General features: G+C 39.5%; 1 protein-coding gene across 1 annotated transcript in view; it reads right to left on the reverse strand.

The window, feature by feature from the left end:
• The window catches only part of FBN1 (fibrillin 1), a 227,851-nt gene that overhangs the window by 27,764 nt on the left and 180,549 nt on the right, over positions 1 to 19,538 (reverse strand). Inside the window, exons 42-49 of the mRNA XM_004421551.3 lie at positions 18,391 to 18,462; positions 15,190 to 15,315; positions 12,169 to 12,291; positions 8,292 to 8,417; positions 6,156 to 6,272; positions 4,939 to 5,067; positions 4,194 to 4,313; positions 1,646 to 1,771 (exon numbers count right to left, since the gene is read on the reverse strand). Coding sequence (XP_004421608.1) covers positions 1,646 to 1,771; positions 4,194 to 4,313; positions 4,939 to 5,067; positions 6,156 to 6,272; positions 8,292 to 8,417; positions 12,169 to 12,291; positions 15,190 to 15,315; positions 18,391 to 18,462 — 939 coding nt within the window. The remainder of the gene's footprint in view (positions 1 to 1,645; positions 1,772 to 4,193; positions 4,314 to 4,938; positions 5,068 to 6,155; positions 6,273 to 8,291; positions 8,418 to 12,168; positions 12,292 to 15,189; positions 15,316 to 18,390; positions 18,463 to 19,538) is intronic.

The following is a 19,538-nucleotide window of genomic DNA, read 5'->3' on the forward strand; positions in this document are numbered from 1 at the left end:
GATTTACATTTGCTAGTGGTGATTCTCTAGAATTGGTTTATTAATCAAAGGTGCCTTGCATTGGAAAGAGAGCTGGGCTCACCCACATACTTTAACTAGGGCTCGCCAGGATGCCTGTTTAGCAGTCCATCTGCAGAGAGCCCTTAATGACCTCTGAAATTTCATCAGAACTACAAAAGTCACTTTCCTTGCTTGCATTCCTCAATTCTGGCTCTGCCTCTTGGAGCTGAGCATGTGGCAGGACTGCTCACAGCTGGGCTGATTCTTCCTGCAGCGTTAGCTTGCTCTGTGACAGGCCAGTGCAAATTGAATTAATAGCCTATGAGTTTCCCCTGGCCTGCCACATCGGCAGATTCACACCTGGTTTCTCACTGCTTTCCTTCCCAACTCAGGCCAAGCCAAAGGCACACAAAAACAAGGGAGCAGGAGTTAGAATTTATCTGGCTGATCTGAACCACACAGACAGAACATCTGCTCGAATCAAGCACCACCCTACCCACAACCCTGAAATCCACATGGGCCTCTGAGAGCTGCCTACAAGATCAAACCAACCAGAGAATTCTCAACTCTTCCCCTTCACAATCCTAAATATTGGGTAACAAAACGACCAGGTGAAAGGTAAAAAGTTAATCAATAGAATAACAGTAACAAGAGTCTATGAAGGACTCAGAAACTAACAAAGCTATGTTACATATTCAATAGTGGTTGGTTGGGCAAATATTATTGTTGTTTAAAATGTGGAAATTGAGCTTCCAAAAATTAAACATCTTGCCCTAGGCTAAAAATGGCAGGGCTGAGATCCCAAACCCAATTTTTGGAATCTTAAAAGATATCCATTGCCTCTTATTTGGTAATACGGAAGCAAAACAAAACACAATAACCAAGAAAAAGAAAACTGAACAATAAAACAATAAAAAACAGTGGTGGGAGAGGATATGTGTGTTTGTGTGGGTTTTTTGGTCCTGAATTCATTAAACTAGTTTGTATAAGTAGACAGACACACACAACTGCATTGTTTAGTAAAATCGAAACAGCTTTCTGGGACATAATACATTGTGTTATGCTTCAATTCAGGCTACTTTTGGATTTTTTTTTTTTTTTGAAAGTTCACAAGTATTATTCGTGAAAATAGACTATGGGCCGGCCAGAATCCTGGTCAGTTTAAATTTATTTTTCTGTTTTCTTACAAAACTTGTGAGGTAAGGGATGGGCACTATTACCCTGGGAGCATCTGGGTTGATCTGCATTTTTCTGTCTGGAAGTCTAGGTTTGGGCCCATATTTATACAGGTTACCTCTTCAGAGGCAGAAAACCTGTAGCTGAACTTCTCCCAGGCTTTGCCATACTCATTGGCTCGTGGCTGGTCCCCCACCCACTGACCTATTAGCATCACTATTCTTGTGGGGAGAGATAGGTTTAATGCCAGGACAGTTGTTGTACAAGCAACCATAACTTGATGGATGAGTTTTTAACCTTAAAAGTAAAAATGAACTTTCTGACATATGGGAATCATTAGACCTCTGGGTGAATGAAACCTCTCCCTCTTCTCTTTCACAAAGAATCAAGGCTTTGCCATGTTTTAAAAATAAAACCACAACAAATAAACACAGAGTAATGAAAGTTTAAAGCCTTCAAAGGCACTTACCTTGGCACCTTCTTCCAGTGGAGGACAAGGAGAACCCGTCTGGACACAGACATTTGAAGCTGCCTTCAGTGTTACTGCATGTGCCCAAGGCACAGATTTCTGGCTCTTCAACACACTCATCAATATCTAAAAGAATTACATGTGTCAAACTAAGGAGACACCACCAAGTACCAAATGCAACATGTGGAAGTACAAAGTGCAACTGAATTTAAAACTCTTCTGATAACTGAGATGTTTTTCTGTATCATGATGTTATGAGGGGACTTCTAGGCTGTGATGACTTTTAAAAAATTAGTTTTGACAGTTCTTGTTGTAAAAATGGAATCTGCAAGTGCCTTCTAAGGGATGCAGTAAGAAACATCTCTTTTCCAGACTGAGTTGCTTGGCTAATTAGAAAAGCTGGAGTAATTTCATACCACCCTAAGGTAGGAAAGAAGCAAGAAACTCCAGAGCCTCACTTCACCACTGCACAGTAAGCAGAGGCTCTGAAATTTTAAGCGTGTTGACAATGAGTTACTCAGTGAGAGATCTAGGCTTTTGAACCAAATTTATTCCCCTCCGCTCATCCACAGTGCTCTTCTCAATATCCCATGTTATAGCCCTAAAACTATGAATTTCACAAGGACACTAATGCTCATGAAAATAATCCTATGCAGTACAAACTAAAGATATCTCAGAAGATCAGGCTACTAACTCTCATTTGCAGGTTAATTTTTCCGAAGACAAAAAAAAATCTTCCCTGTATAGACAGTAGGTTTTCTTTCATCATACAGATAATAGGAACTGATACACTTAGAATTGTGGTATGTTTCCCTTAGCATATTAATACATCTTAGCTACTGTAAAGGGGTGATTGAGGGTGGTCTGAGGTAAAGTTCAAGTGGCTTGGGTAGCCATATGCCCTACTCTGCCTGGGAGAGTCCTAGCTTATGCCTGTTGTTGACCTGGCCTCATTATTGACGGTGCCCTCCTCAAAAGTGTCTTGGTTTGGTCAATAAATTACATGATCACCCACTTATGGAAAAAGTATGGTCACTCTTTCCAACAGACCTACCCATCTTTCCCCTGACTTTCAGCAGGAATTTGTAGTGAAAAACAAGTAAGGTTTGATTCTAACCCATGCTATTTTTATGAAACACTTATTTTTTTTTCAACAAAGCACATATCTCTTGTATCTTGAGGTTCTTTATTTTCATGTTTGTGCAGAGTTCTACCCACACCAAAATGTGTTATTACATCGCATTACACAACTTTATTCCCCACGGTCCAATTAAAGGGAATTTAGGAAATTAACTCCGTTATCTTGACTTAATATTGTAAATACCACACAATAGATATTCTAGAAATGTGCAGTGCAAAGTGATTATCTTCCTGTACAATGCAAAACTAGCTTCTTCCTCACTCCATGCTATTACGTTGCATTTATAATTGCATCATGTTTTCTGTGGTTTACTAACGAATCTGAACCGCTGATGATGATCAAAATTACTCCATTCCCATACTCCCTTCACCACAACATCCAACCTTTTCTTAAAAGAAAAGCCAACTTTTGTAAAAATGCTCAAATATTTCTTTTCGGTTGTTGTTTTTGTTGTTGTTATGATTCTTTCTCTTATAGCGGAAATTAACCTGTAGACACTGACTTCATAAGAGTGGGGACAAAGACTGTAGAATGGGCACATTTATTGTCTATTCAGGAAGTTGTTTTTCTTTCTATACATTTCCATTCTATTCATTCTAGGGGAATTTTGCATTAATCATGGAGTGAATAAAGCTGATCTTTAATAAAAGTAAAATAACACTTTTAATAATTTGCAATCAGGCCTAACTTTGATAAAATGTTTCCATTTAGAATATTGTCACTTGACTGAAATTTAAATTGGATATATAATAAAATTTCTCATGATGATATTAAAAGTAGAGGAAATTGTTACTCATTATGGATTAGATGTAGATCTGTTTAAAGGTGGGAGCATGGACTAAGCGACTTTTTAAAAATCCTTTCACTCCTAGTTATTTATGAAGTTCTGGCAATCAATGTCCTTCATTTAATGCAAGGATATATGTATTGAGGAATGCAGTACTATAAAGTTTGCTGAGAAGTTATTTGTAGTAACACATTCCCACTGCCCTATAGGTCAAACAACATAAACAAATTATATAGCTACATTCATCCAACTGTGAATGTGGTTACTTAAAGATTTTAACTGGAATCAGGAAGCTGTTTTTAGTTGCAACCTATTGGCACTTAAAAACATGTAATCCAGGATTTTTTACAAGCTGCATAAAAACACATTGGAAAAGAGGGTCATATGACCACCAATACACCCAGAGCAAAATAGCTTCATCAGAGATCAGCATGAGAATTAGATGTTCTTGTCTCACCATCTAAGTACGAGGCCATAAGTCACACCCTCTGACCTTGGATTTGTTTCTGATAAAGTATTCCAAAATGAAGACATCATCATACCATCACAAAAACGTTGACTTTGATAATGCCAGTGCATTAACCAATACTCTCATTTCCAAATATCGATGGCCCTCCTACCTTCACACTTGTCATTTTGTAGACTGTATCCAGGTGGACAAATGCATCTGTAGGACCCATCCAAGTTTTGACAGGTGCCTGGTGCACATTTTCTAGGTTCTAGAAGACATTCATTGATATCTGCAAAGAAAAGGGAAAAAGAAGGAAGAGGTTCCCACTGGCATGATTTCCATCAAGCAATTAAAATTCAAAGAAACTGGAATCAAATCAAAGAAATACATAAAAGTAATTAAAGTCCACAAAACTTTACCATGAAAAATTAATGACTCAATAAAAATATAAGCTTTATCGGCTTTTGGAAGCGTGCAATATAACAACCATATCTTATTTGACCCATCACAAATTAAGTATTTCCAGAAAAGTGTAGCATGTGAAGAGTCAATGGGTACAAAGATTTTTGAGAGCACCCAAAAAATTATATAAGAGCTTACTACCAAGCTATTTTGAATAAAAAATATAAGAAAGGAAATTACAATTGTTTATAGAACAATTTAACTGTCTGTTAAATTTAACAGTTTAACTCTTCTCTATGAGTCCAAGTTAATTTTAAAAGATAAGGGAGAAAAGTGGTATATATACGTGTGCGTGTGTGTGTATGTATGTGTGTATATGGCAGGATTAGTGTAATTCTACTCTCATTTTTTCCCTCCAGGCTTCCAGAAGGAAGGGGTATGTTAGGGACTGCACCATTCTTTGAGTGGTCTCTGGAGCATTCTTTGGAGGGTCTCTCTGAGGCAGCACTCACCCACACAGGTTCTTCCATCTGGAGCCACCTCATAGCCTTCATTGCACTGACACTGGAAGGACCCCACTGTATTGATGCATTGGCCATTTCTGCAAAGGTTCCCATTTCCAGTTGCACATTCATCAACATCTGTCAAAAAAATATCCTTTGATATATTCCAAAAAGAAAGTCATAATCCCAGCAATGATCAAAACCTTTAAAGGGAAAAATACTTATTCTGAATTTCAGCACCTTTGCTGGCTTGACTAAAAGTAAGAAATTCCAATGAAGATATTGTTTGTAATAATAGACTTGGCTTTAAGCACCTATCGAAACCTAACAAGACTACACCATTCTAACTAATTAGAGATTAACAATTTATATTAGAATTCTATATGAGTTTACCTTGATCTTCCTTTAGGTTTCCTTTGTAAAGGCTAAAACTGAATTACTAATACACAATACAGCTGAGGGTATTAATAAGTATTCTCATAATCAGAAGTATATAAAACTAGCCTCTAGCACAATACAAAACTTGGTTTATTACTCTTGCTTATGAATAATAGAGTATGTTTTATAAGGAAGATTTTATAGATTCAATAATTTACTTCTTTTAAGAGAGACTGTAGTGAAACATCTAGACAAGTAGGTCCACATTATTCTTGAATTATGTAATTTCTTTGCAAAGAATCACTTTTTTTTTTTTTTTTTGGTGAGGAAGACTAGCCCTGAGCTAATATCTGTTGCCAATCCTCCTCGTTTTGCTGAGGAAGATTGGCCTTGAGCTAATATCTGTGCCCATCTTCCTCCACTTTACATGTGGGACACCTGGCACAGCATGGCTCAATAAGTGGTACGTGGGTCCTTGCCCGGGATCTGAACCTGCAAATCCTGGGCCACCAAAGCAGAGCAAGCGAACCCAACCAGCATGCCACCAGGCTGGCCCCCACTTTTGTATGTTTTAAAATGCAATCAATTCATTTTGAAATTTATTTATTCACAGCATAGTAGACACAAAAATTACAGCTGCTAATGAGCATCCGAATAAAAGTAATATATGTAGTTATTATATTTGACATTTAATTAGCACATTATATTTGACAAGTCTTTTAAGCAACTGTCACGCATAAGATGGCATATATTGCAAAAAGATAGCCGGCACACTGGAGATGATGCTAATTACAAAGAACACATATAAAACTGACTTCTTTTGTTGACCGACTATTTTGCACACGCACCTATACAGTCATTGTTGTGAGAAAGGATGAAACCATGGTTGCAGCGGCAGTTGAAGGAACCAATTGTGTTTCGGCAAGTTCCGTTCCCACAGGCATCTCTTTCACATTCATTTATGTCTAGTAGGAACAAACGACATAAAAAAAATTATTAATGGAAGAAGCGATTACACGGTTACCTGGGGTTAAAGGGCATTTTGGGGTTCAGGAAGTGTCAAATGTAGGCTGAGAACTTCTTGATGTTGGTATTAGTTCCAGCAGTGGCCACTCCTTGTGAGAAACCAGCAAAAGGCAAGGTTCTAAACCTTGGGAGCAGATTGTTTCCCTGGTTGGCATGTGAAAGGAGGCAAGCTAAGGACATGAGAACTGGACAAGAATTATTTTATTCTATTTACTTCTAGAATTCTCCACCCTTGCCACTTTTCTCAAATATTTTCACTTGGAAATGGAAAATTCTGTGCGCATCTGGGTCTTGATTTCCTGCCACCTCTGGCAAACTTCAGCCTTTAAGATTCTCACTCCAGTTTACCAAAAAGCAGTGAGTCACCTGATATTACCCTGAAATCAGCAACAAAATAAATTAGCTTTCTAACTCACCTGACATTTTAGACATCTTTTCCTTTTTCCCAGTCCACCTGTAAAAACCCACAACCATTCCCGCCACATGGCGACTTATCTCACTCTTCTAAACTATCCCAGTGTGATGGCGCTTAATTTGGCTCTTCTGATACACTCTTGCGCTATTTGTCTTTTTATTGGTCTATGACTTTTCTCTTTGATGGTTTTGTAAAGCTATTTTGGCTTCTTATAAGTCTGCTCCTCACCACAGCAGCTAACATCTTTCTTATAAAGAGTAAGTGTACATGATATGAAGGAGGAATTAAGAAGTTAAAATGAAAGAAAGTTGATACTGCTGGTTTTCGAGTGTAAGGCAGAATGAGGAGGGCAAGGACAAAGGGAGGGAGAGGGAGTGGAAGGCAACATCTCAGGTTAGCAAAACGTCGTGTTTAGAGCTGGGATTTCCTTTCCTTTCAAATTTTGGATGTGAAGATAAATTATCTGTGATCCTAAATCAGGAAGCCACTGCTAACCCCAAAGTGACTCCAATGTGTGTGTCTGTGGTTGAAGACTGCATCCAGATGAGTCACCCTGCCAGCAATTAAAAGCTTCTGCCTTGATTCATTTCTAGCCAAGCAAGGGGAGTTCTTTGATAGGGAGTTCCAGACAACTCACATGGAAGAGGGAGAAAGTAAGTTGGGTAGGGTCTCATTAATATGCTGGGGTTCACTCCCCAGTGATGAGCAGGGCTAATCATACTCCTTTAATTTAAAACTTATCTGCTTTGAAGAAGACAAAACTTTATGAGAATGTTCCCTAATGAATGAATCCAATTACAGCCAAAGGCAAGCACTTTAAACATTATTCTATTGATTGTTCTTTTCGCAGCTGTGAAACTGATTCATGTCCATGAAGTCCCCAAAAGACTCGACAGATGTTGCTTTAAAGTAGAAAAAGAAACGAGGGAAAGAGAGAAAATGACTAATTACTTATTTGAGGTGTATTCGAAATCAGCATCTTGATTCAGTACTGAAACCAAGGAAGAGATTTAAAATCTTGAGCTCTTTTCTCCTAGGAAAATGTTTCTTTACTTTTTTTGCCTTTGTAAGATCTGTAAATTTGCCTTTGAGGATTTGGTACAAACTATAGACCCTTCTCAAAAAACGCTCATACTCAAACACTCAAAAGCTGCACTCTGTCCTAATAAGGCAAACCCACATAAATAACAGGCTATTAACATTAATAAAAAGTAATTTTTTGTCTTACTATCTCTCTCAATTTATCCCTTACTCAAAAGTTTTTCTGAATGGACAGCCAAATGAATATCAGGAAAGAGGTTTATTATGTTTAGATTCAAAGATTAAATACCAAAAAATGTTAATGCTACACTCCTGCTGTGTTTTCATTTTATAAACAGCAAAACAACTACTGAAAGGTTTAGAATTAACTTTTATATATATTCAAACTTTTATATATATTCAACTTTTATATATATTCAACTTTTATATATATTTTATATATATTCAAATGAATTTCTCAATAGGATATGAAGAAAAAGTGAAATGATAGTCATATACTCACCCAAACACATAGTTTGATCAGCATTTGTTTTAAAACCAGTGTGGCAAATGCAATAAAAGCTCCCAACTGTGTCAATACACTGTCCATGGCTGCATATATTAGGGATTTCTTGACATTCATTGCGATCTGTAGATAAAATGCATCTTAAATTGCAGCTTAGAAGACAAAATCAAACTGAATAACTTACTTCTAGGTATTGCTCTCAGGATTAATCCTAGCTCTAAATTAAGCCAGTAAGACGTACACTGGCATTATATTTATTTTTGCCTCAAAACTGGTTAAAACTTACTCTGATTAATAGGCATATTCAGAGTATGTTAATACATGAGCAATATCCAAAAAATGTTCTGAAAAATGAGAAAACTTAGAAGTAGAATGAGGGAGACGCTGGGAGATAATCCATTTGATTATCTGCCTTAGCAGCATTACAGACTGTGGAATTAATCGTAGTATTTTGTCTAGTCAAGATTTGTTGCCTCAAATCATGGACCCTTCATGGCTTCCTCTGGAAATTTATAACAAAGTCCAATAAATCCCATCACTAAGATAGGTTTTCTTGATGGACAACCCACACTGCCCCTTATTCAAGTTTCACCTCATTGTTCTGTCTTACTTCTATAAACTGTTGTTCCATCTTAACCAAGTCTTCATGTCTACAGACAGCTCCTTTTAGCACTTGACAATCCTAATGATGTTTCTTTCTTTTTATTCATATTCAGTCAAAGGAAAGCCTCTCATCTTGTTTCTGCCAGTCTTTAAATTACATTTAAGCTCTAAATTATATTTACCATCAAGTGAATATTTGTTGCTCTCTTGAAATATGGTTATCAGAGGGGAAGAATTTATTGCATGAATCCAAAAATGACATAATTACAGACCTACTTATATCTCTAATTTAATTCTTTAAAGCTCTCAAAATTCTATGTTTAGGGCAAATGTAAATTGAAGACCACTGTATCATCCTGATTTTCCTATTGTCACGAAAGAAAGCAAATAGCAGAATGCCACCTTGGGTGTAGATGCTGGAGCACAGCGGCACCTGTTCTTAGGTGAATAACCCAAACCTGCTGTTCACCTGCCCTGTCTACTGAGAAGGCAGCAACTGGGAATGGGCACTTTTTGCTGCACAGAGCAGCCGTATCCACACCAGAAGAGAAGATATCCCCTACATTTCAGGTGCTCAGGCTGCCATTTTAACAACTACTTCCTTCCAATATACAGAACATTTAGAATTGATGAATCACCATACTGTTTAAAAGTCTCAAGCGAGGCTGAGTATATCATTAAAAGGGAAAATTGGGATAGAGCAGCTTAGGAGCTACTGCTGGCCTATGCAGAAATGCCAGTTAACTTAAACTATGATTATTGCTATTAGAAAAAATGGATTTAAAATGAGCAAACTGCTCCCTGGGATAGGCAGAGGAAATTGATTTCCATTGCCAAGCTTTGTGAAGTGAGATGATTTTGAGGAAGGGTTCTTGGGGCCTACTACAGTTGGCCCAAAACTTGGGCGCCCTCAGATAGTACCGGATCTGGGAGTATGCAAGGGACTCCGTCTGTTTTACCTCTGGGGTCCACAGGAAATGGCAAGATTAAGGATCTTCTTAGAAAGGGATCCCCAATTAGGAATTTTCTTTACTTCATTGCCTATTTCATGATGGTTTTAAGAAAATGAAACATGGAATACTTTGGGGTCTATTGGTGAAACAGAAAGTTACAATTCTAAAGAACTTACTTATGAAGTTCACTTTGTCTTGAGACCAGAAAACTAGGTTTCTACAAGCACCAGGATTTGAACTCCCAGGAGATTATGTCTGAGGTTGAGACAGGAGGTTTAAACAGAGCCTTGGAGGAAAAACCCCACAGTCAGTGGAGATAGAGGAGACCATGAGGAAGTGCTTGGGAAGAACTTGTGTCTTGTCTATATCCGAGCAAGATATTTCAGAAGGAAGGTGCATTTGCTCCAACTATACAGCTCCTGAAGTCAGCCTAGTATCCTGGGCTTAGATAACTAATTGTTCCCTCAGATCTTTCAGGAACAATATGGGTATTAAGGTCAGCTGTGATTTGGGATTTGAAATGATGTACTTATGAATTCAAATAAAAATCTTATGATAGAAAGAAAATCTTAGTTCTTTTCATCTTAAACACCGAAGGAGAGGAATATTTTGCAATATGTGTGAAAGATGCCACGTATACAATAGCATGTAAGGATGTTTTGAAAGATTTTAAAAGTAAGATGTAAACGAAGACATTTCCAGAGTGCAATCTTTAACCCTAGAGGCTGAAGAGTTGCAAAACTCAAGTACATTCCCTTTCTCCTACGGATTTCAATGAATGAGGAAAACTGAGCTTTGGCTACAAATAACGTTCACTCAAGCACTTGTTGCTGGTTAACGCCTGATGAGTTTTATTTATGTTAATGTTCTACAAGAAAATATGACAGGGCTTAAGCCCCAACAGGCCCTGGCTGGACATGCTGTCTTGCTGTATAAATAACTTCTTGCCTGCGCGTGAAATGACACATTCTATATTATCAGCAATTCTTTATTTTGATTGGAATTATTTCACCCAATTTCAAAGAAATATAAATTAAGAGCAAAATGCAGGGAAGTGGTGTCAATGCCAAGTTTCACTGGGGTATTGTGGCTCATATCACAGACGTCCCCACTTTTCCTGCCGTGTTTTTTTAATACGTGGACAACAGCAGCTCTGTTGACAAAATGCTAAACACTTGCACATGTTCCTTTAAACTCAACAAAACAAGTCTTGATTCTCAAAGTGAGTTTTTGTTCTGCTAGTACACCCTCTTCCCACCAAGGTCTCATAAAACAATGTGAAATATCCTGCAGAGAGCAGTGCGCTTCCTACCACTTAATCGCTGGTGGGCAAGGGAATCTACGGAAAACCGGACTGTGTTCCCTGGTGTTGTTTCATTCACAAATGCATAAAATATCCAGGAAACTCCCTGTGAAATGAACCATAAGCAAAATAACACACTTTTCCTGATTCCTTGCTAAATATATAAGGATTTATAATTACTCAAAAACTTACATGGAAATAATTCTGTGGTATTATTTTGTTTTCTGGGCTGAAACACCAGTGTTTTAAGTTTGATACCACTGGCTATCATCATACTTAATAACTTTACCGTCAATTTAAGTTGATAACGTACTCATCCTTCTTACTTCTATTACATCTCTGACAAAAGTGAACAACAAAAAAACCTAACCTCTAGGGGATAGATTCTCATTTTACTGTAGGTGACTTTATAGCTAATACAAGGCTGAATACAAGGCTAATACAAGGCTAATACAAGGCTGCCCTCACTGAGGGATCTGTCATCTGTAAGATGTTTAGGAGGACAAGTGATGTTACTGGTTCTGTTTGTTCAGTTTATGCAGGTTAATGTTGCACAGCTCAGGAGAGCTTCACTATCTAGATTTGGGGTGGGTGCCTGGGATGGTGACAATCTCACCTGCCTAAGGGGGATTATATATGAAAGGAAAAAAAGTATTTGGTCCTGAATACTGGTTAGGGATGTGTGTGTGTGGGCACATATATGTATGTGCATGTCTGTGTGTGTATTTGTGGGTAAGAGCATTTGCAGCAGGGCAGCAGATGGGCAAGTATGAAAGCTATATATGTATGTGATTTGTTTCTTGTTTTGAAAACATCTCATCTATAAAGAGGGAAAAAAGATGGGAAAATGTTTAGACTTTTCAACAATTTTCCTTTTTCCCAGTCTACTAGAACTCAGCAGTCTAAGTCTTAACTCATGTGTTCTTTAACCTAACCATCTCAAAAGAAGTCCAAGTATCCGAAGCTTGATGGTGATAACCCATTGGGTCGTCCTGCGGTGGGGGGGACTACTTGCCATTGCACTGCCCCGTGGACGTGAAGCGGTAGCCGGGCTTGCAGTCACAGCGGTAGCTGCCAGCGGTGTTGATGCACTCAGCATTGCGCTGGCACACCGGCCCGTTCTGACACTCGTCAATATCTACAAGCAGAGAGAATTTAATTAGAAGGAGAAGAGAATCTGGTGCCAAGTCGATGAAGCTTCTCACAGAAAACAGATTTAGACTTTCTAATTTTGATTGGTTCTATTGAACAGACAACGGAAGACTAGAAACTCATTTTCTAATTTTTCTGCTTTACTAATATTTTTCATAAACGTGAGTACTTGATTTATGACCACATACGCACTCTAATGGTGCTCATGGCTACAAAAAGTCATGAAACTCAGCAGCTAGGGACCCAGGACTTGATATGGGTATAGACTAAAATCCTAGGAAATCTTGTATTTGCTCAAAGCCCCAGGGTTTTATGATTCAGTCAGGTTGCTTTTGTCTGGAAGGTTGTAAGGTCTGGAGAGCAGAGCATCTCAAACCTTAATGTGCATATGAATCACCTGGGATCTTGTGGCAAGGCGGATCCTGACTCCGCATGTTTGGGGAATGGCCTGAGATTCTGCCTTTTCAATAAGTTCACAGGCGATGCTGGTGCTCCTGGTCCACAGACTGTGCTTTGAGTTGCAAGGCTACAGGAGCTCCTGCTTAAATTATTGTCACAAGCCAGTCAAACCAAGGAAACTTAACATGAGAGGTCGCACATAAAACTACTGAAAACAACCCAATTCTCATTATCAAAGAAAAGAATAAAATGGCTATTGTGTGCTCCAGCACTCTGACTACACTCAGGCTGTGTTTGCCTATCTTTATTTTATTTTTAAAACATGTACCTAATGTAGTTCAAATTCACGGCATCGCAAGAGTTACCGCACAGTCCAGGCTATACCATGAGGCAAAATACATGTTCCCTGCCCCCGCTCCAATGAAATCATCTAATTCAGTCTAAGTCCAGTAAAGGGAATAGCCTGTAACCCAAGTGGGAGTTGGCCCTTAGCACCAGTAGGGGGGTTTTACGCAGAAGTTGGCTCAGCCAAAGAAGTTTCCACAAGGGGACGGCAAATACATCAACCTATGCCTCTTATGTCTGTGCTTTTGTGGCGGAAATCCTCAGGACTATAGCCAGTGGGAGTTTCTGTCTAATGCGGGGTGGGCTGTGCCTCTCTGTGCAACAGGTACAAGAGCAGAAGTATGCTTGCCTCGGGTAACAATGGGCCCAGCACCCAGCACCACCTTACCCACCACATCTGCCCTCCTCTTAACTCAGAGTGTACAGAAACACAGAGGGTGGCTTGTGTGGGAGAAGCCAAATGGTGTCACAGACGAGCATCTCTGTGATGCGTCAGATGCCTAACATCTGATTATACACATACTTGGGGAGAGCAGATGCATGGATGCTCCCTAAATCACTTCTGGAATCCATTCCAACTTCAGTGTTGCTGAGGCATGTACTAAATCAAACTTTATTTCTGGTTCTGAGAGCTAAGAGTGTGCTGGGAAGCAGCTGACCCTGGATTAAACATTCACTCCAAAGATGAATATCCTGTGAAATGGAAACCAAAATTTGGAGTGCTTTGTAATCTCAGTATCCACTGAATGCTACCCTGACAGCAAAGTGCCTGGCATTGGTGCAGCCATAGGTTTTTCAATCTCAGGTGTGTAGCAAGGTCTAGGTTGACATGGCAGTCATGGGTGCCTTGCCTATGGGTTCTGGCCAAGGGCTGCTGCTTCAGCAAATGTGAATACCAGAGAGGCACCTAGGTAGAGTAAACATCAAAAGGATCTCTGAAGGGAAGAGAAGGGGAGATGCCACAAGAAGGTCACAGTCATCCCGAGGCATGTATGAAAGGTGGAAGACTGTGGCTATGAGCAAGGCAGCCACTCCAGCACTGTAAGATCATCTGCTGGGGGCTCCCTTCTCTTCTCCCTCTCATGCCTCTCCAGACACCTGATCCTTGATGGCCTCAAAGCACCGTGGCCAGGCCAAGGCCTGAAATGACCATCTCCTTAGGAAGGCTCTGAATGGCTACCCACCCCATTTCCACTCCCCCACAGCAGGCAGAGTAAGGGACATGTGCCAATTTGGCCATAGTAACTGAAAGACTGGTGAGGAGAATTTAATAAGCATGTGCTTGGGACTATAATTTTACTCACGATCTCTAAGTTGTCCCCAGGTTAGGAGAAGAAGATTTTTTAACATTAAAATGTTGACATATGTGCTCAAATACATGCTCTGAGGGGTAATAACCCTTTCTAACATGACCAAAAACTCTGCTAGAGGCCCCAAGTTTAAGTATTAAATAGAAAATTATTCCAGCTATCCTAGGGCACATGGTATATTTAATAACCAGGAATGTCCCTTTTACTAAAATGTAAAAGAACACTATCTTCCCCAGATGTAAGAAAAATATGAAGTGCTGTAAGGAATGCGCAGAATCACAGCACATACACATGGCAAGGGGAGGTAATTTGAAAATGAAAAAAGTACCATTTGCATGCATGCCAACATTCTTCATATAAAATCGAATTTGCCGTTCTTGCCATTTGGAATTCTCTCATGCATTTGGAATATTTGCATTAACCTTGTTTTCACTTGGGAGTAGCAAAGGCTCCATTTGGAAGAGAACACTGATTTTGTGATTCAACTCAAGATGATTGCCCACCACTCATGCTCACTTGCAAGCGATGTGAAACAAAAGCAATCTATCTGACACACCCAGGAACTCAAGGCTTTTTCATATCAGCTGGAAAAATCTAATACATTGTGTGTGGGGGGCGGGGCTGGGGAATGTACGGCCTGCTTTTTCCACTGCGAGTTAGAAATTTTTTTTTTTACATGAAATTTCATGTTGTTCCACACTGTGCCCTTCACTATTGCTTGAGCTTGATGAATTTCTGAAATTCCAATGTTATGAAATTGGCCAAGCATGTGTGGATAAGTATCCCACCAGTTGGCTCATTTCTGGACATGATATAGTGACATCACTTACCTTCACAAACCAATAACTTGTCATTATAGAAGAAGCCCACTGGACATTCACATCTGAAGCTGCCAACCATGTTGATACACACTCCATTTTCACAGACCCCTGGGATCTCCCGGCATTCATCAATATCTAGAAACAGAGCAGCCACGTGTGAGTGACAGCACGGCACATGGTCCCTGGACAGGGTAAATTGGGATTGAAAGTCAGTCACCTCTAACTCAACATTCTACGTAAGATCTAAAATTGAAAAAGAGAAAGTGTGGTGTATGTGTGTGTGTGTGTGTGTTCATGTGCACGTGTGTGGGTGTGTGTGTTGGGACGGTGATGATGGAAGTGGGAGAACATCGATGAAGAGCAAATCGAAATAATTAAACTGCTTTTCAGACACTCATGTGTCTATCTGGATGTAGTGTCTTTTTGGTTTGGTTTCAGAACATCAGCTTTGTCCATGTAGGAGCCATCTTCGAACCCACTGAGTGTGCACCAGATGAGTAGAATAAAAGTGACTGCTGAGAGTAAATGGCCTCTCTACCCAAAGTGTGTGGTGGTATTTGGCTAGAATGGGAAAGGAGAGCTGGTGAAGAACAAAGGAGGAGCCCATGGTCATAGCCAACCCCGATCTTTCAAATTCCACTTCAACGCTCCCTTCCTCCTTGGACATATCAATGATGGACATATTAAATAGAGATATAGAAGATATAAAAAAAGACCCAAATCAAACTTTTAGAGATGAAAACTGCAAGGGGTAAGTCAGGTCTGAGGATGTGAGCTGGGTCTGGGTTGCTTGTGAAGACTGGGCCAGCACTGAGGAAGGACTGTCACAGTAGACTGTGGCTTCCTAAGGCCAGGGGCTGGGCCTGGCTGCCACACCACTGTGTTACTGGCCCCTACCATGCTGTCTGACAACTGTTAAGTGTCAATTAAAATTTGTTAAATGAAGAACCAGTATTGGAAGTGGAATTGGTGAGCACTAAAACAGGACCAAAGTGGGAGTGAGAGCAGAGTTAGGACCTGGGCTATAGAGTTTTGGTCTACATCACCCATCTTTCCAATCCACTAGGTTTCTGTTCCTGTTGTGGAGATACTTTTATTTACATGTTATAGTCAAGAGCGCCTGCAAAGTACTTTGCCTAAGCTGTTAGAAGATGGCCAGAGACCTCAGTGGAGCCTACAAGAGCTGCCGCAATTTCAGAAGAATCACTCTAAAACCAACCTGTTTTAAAAGAGAAATCTGACAGGCCATAGACTTATTTTAGACCCTTTTCTGAAGGGTTTGATTTTGTTTGAAGGCAAATTGATCTCTTTCATGGAAAAAACAGCTTAGAATCTCAAAAGGTATACTGCTACTTTGAATACAGGCAATTATGGTTTTAGATTTTTCACACATTTGTCATTCAGGTTGTTAAAAAGTTACGCAAAGTAACATCACAACTGTGTATCATCAGCAAACACAAAAACAATTCAGATGACATTCTTTTAGTATGGGTTAAAACATGAAATATTATACACATTTATTTGTTTTAAATATAAGTGATGTATTATCAAGTTTAACAATAACAGGCTGGGTCAAATTTCTAGCCATTGTTAGGCATAAAATAGCAAAAGGACATATTAAAAATTATATTTTCTTTTCCTGTCTGGATTTCATTTGAACTTCAACTTGGAGAAGTTTATATTTTAAGACAAGATTAATAAACTTGCTATAGTTTTAACCCCATACGAATGGGCTGCGTATGCCAACAATCTTAAGACCTTTCAGAAGAAGAGTATAAAGCTTAAATAAAACAAAGTTTCCCAGTCATCTAAATATTTTGTCATGGTGGAATTTGGTAACAATAAGTATATTGCTAACTATCACATTTCCAGTTTTCAAGGGCTAGAGGCAAAGCAAGCTGTGAGTCAGGACTGGATTCTGGTCCCAGCTCTGTTATTAATTAGCTGGTGACCTCGGCTGAGTCCCTTCCCCTCTCTGGGCCTCTGTCCCCTCAACTGTAAAGCAAGGCGTTTGGATTAGATGATGTCTGAGGCCTTTCCAGATCTACTAGCAGACGATGTTAATGCTGTTTCAAGTCTTTGCCTGCTGCCAACCTTGGAGGGCAGGCCTTGCTGGGGTACACGCCTGGTCTGTCCGTGGAGAATCATTACTACTAAAGACCACTTATCTTCGGATCAGAGATTCTAGGGAGATTAAAAGATCTGTTTTGGGAAGGGGAAAAACAAAGCAGCTAGGGCCAGGTGTTTCACGCCAATGTCATTTAGCAGTTTTTCTTTCCAAACCATGAAGTTTCTTTGGACGTTGACTAGACTGCAGAGCCATATGGATTTGGCACTAAGCGAGCCAGGCTGATTGCTGGACCAGACCCTTGTTTTCTTAAACAAGGTCATTGGAAAGGCTGATGTGGATTTCAGTTTACTTATTAGGAATAAGGTGGAACAAAGCAAGTGGTGATGTTTGCTACTAGACACAATTGCTCAGACTTAAGAGGGGCATCTAAGGATGCATATAAATCACACTGGGGAAAAACTCTGAGAATGCAATAGCTTTCCATCTACTTTTATGTTATTTGCTTTTAAACCACAAAGGCATTGCCTCTGTTGGCTGAACGCTGTGCAATACTTCTGAATCTTGCACAAGCATCTCTAGCACTGTAGTGGTCTCCGCTCCAGTTACCAGACAGGGCCTCAGATTGGAAAGATCTTTTTAATTTTATTTCACAACTGAAATTCCCAAAGCAGATGACCTGAGGAGATTCCATGTGAGATAAAACTGATCCACAAAAAGCGTTTTATGTGAACAACCTACACATAAGGATTGGTATGAAAAGTCATATTAAACTCATGTCTTAGAAGGAAGGATTGGGAATTATAGTCAAATCAAACGTCAACTGGCCCTACTCCCAGAATCTCTCTCTTTGTTGATGCCTAGGGTTGGTTTAACTAAGCTTGATTGTAATTTTGTGAAAAGCTTTCCAGTCCCCTTAATCATGAGCAACAAGTGCTGCTGCCAATTAGGTGGAGCTACACAGGGTGTTTGCACAGTGTGTTTCAAACTAAGAATCAGTGTTTCAATAAAGCTACATGGCATTGTTTAACGATTTTTCCTTCTAAGAAAAAAAAAAGCAAACTGAGAAAATCACAGTGTGTACTCCCTTTTCTTAACACAAAGGCAAAACCAGAAACTTCCAACATGGCATTATAACTCACCAACAGGTAAGCCGGTGTAAATGTCAATGACGAAGCCTGGCCTTTGACTTCCACACAGTGTAGCAAATTCATCTGCAGTGATTAAACAAAGGTGAGGTGAGGGGGGTGGGAATAGGGGTCACCAAAGAGCAATGAGTGGGCTGAAAGACACTACTTGTAAACATTCTTGAAAGGTATTTATCTGTACTTCGTAGAATTTAAAACAAAAAATAAATCTGAAAATTCCTACAGCTGTTGTAACTTTGTCCTTAAGACAAACCTTGAAGAAAAAATGACCTCATGTTGATGTAAATAATGAGAGAGAAGCAGAGGTGTCCACATCATATGCCACTCATTTCTATGAGCTTGCCTGTAGGAATCTGGGTTTCTATAAGAATGTTGTTCAGCTCTGAACCCAGGGACTGTCAAGAGTGCTTCTTTCTACTCTGCATTAAGGGATCTAGGATTTGAGGAATGCTTACAAAAGCCATTTTCTCAGTAGACTGGGGGAGACCATAGCAAATGTAGCCAAGTTCTTGACATCAGATCTATTAATGACTAATTCAGGTCAGACAACCAACTTAAGTCATTACTTCAACTTTTGGAGCTGGATTTCTTTTGGTGCAGCTAGCTCTCTTGTTCTCTAGAACTTCTGTCTTTCTCTTTCTCGCCTGAATTCATCAAGATTGATAATAAAAGATGAGCTAAATGTCATCTGTGGTCCCTTCTAACTCTGAGATCCTGTAATTCCAGATCATGACTGTAACTGATATGGCATGGTATCAATTTAAGCTCAAGAAGGCCAGTGCCTTATTGGCCAAATCCAGTGAAAATTAGTACAAGGTTTCTGGAATTATTTTAATCAAAATGTATCATGTTCTTCTCCTAGTGCTTTATTTCCTTAATCTATGAGTGTCCACTTCCAACCAATGTCATGCCAGCTGACACTGATCATCCAGACAAATTTCAGGGACACCTAAAACGTGTGCAGATTGCATAGCTAATGAAAAGCCAGGACTGGATTTGGCCAATATTCAACAAGAAGAAGAAATCTTGCATTTTATATTGAGTATGCAAATTCTTAAAACTCAGAGAGATATTTCGGAGAGTAAATGATAGTCTTTATCAGGGGTCTCTAAAGTGGTCTCCAGGGGAAGATACAATGACTC

Source organism: Ceratotherium simum, chromosome 3 (genome assembly GCF_057802395.1).
Source record: "Ceratotherium simum simum isolate JZ-2026a chromosome 3, ASM5780239v1, whole genome shotgun sequence".
In the NCBI taxonomy this organism is placed as follows: domain Eukaryota; kingdom Metazoa; phylum Chordata; class Mammalia; order Perissodactyla; family Rhinocerotidae; genus Ceratotherium; species Ceratotherium simum.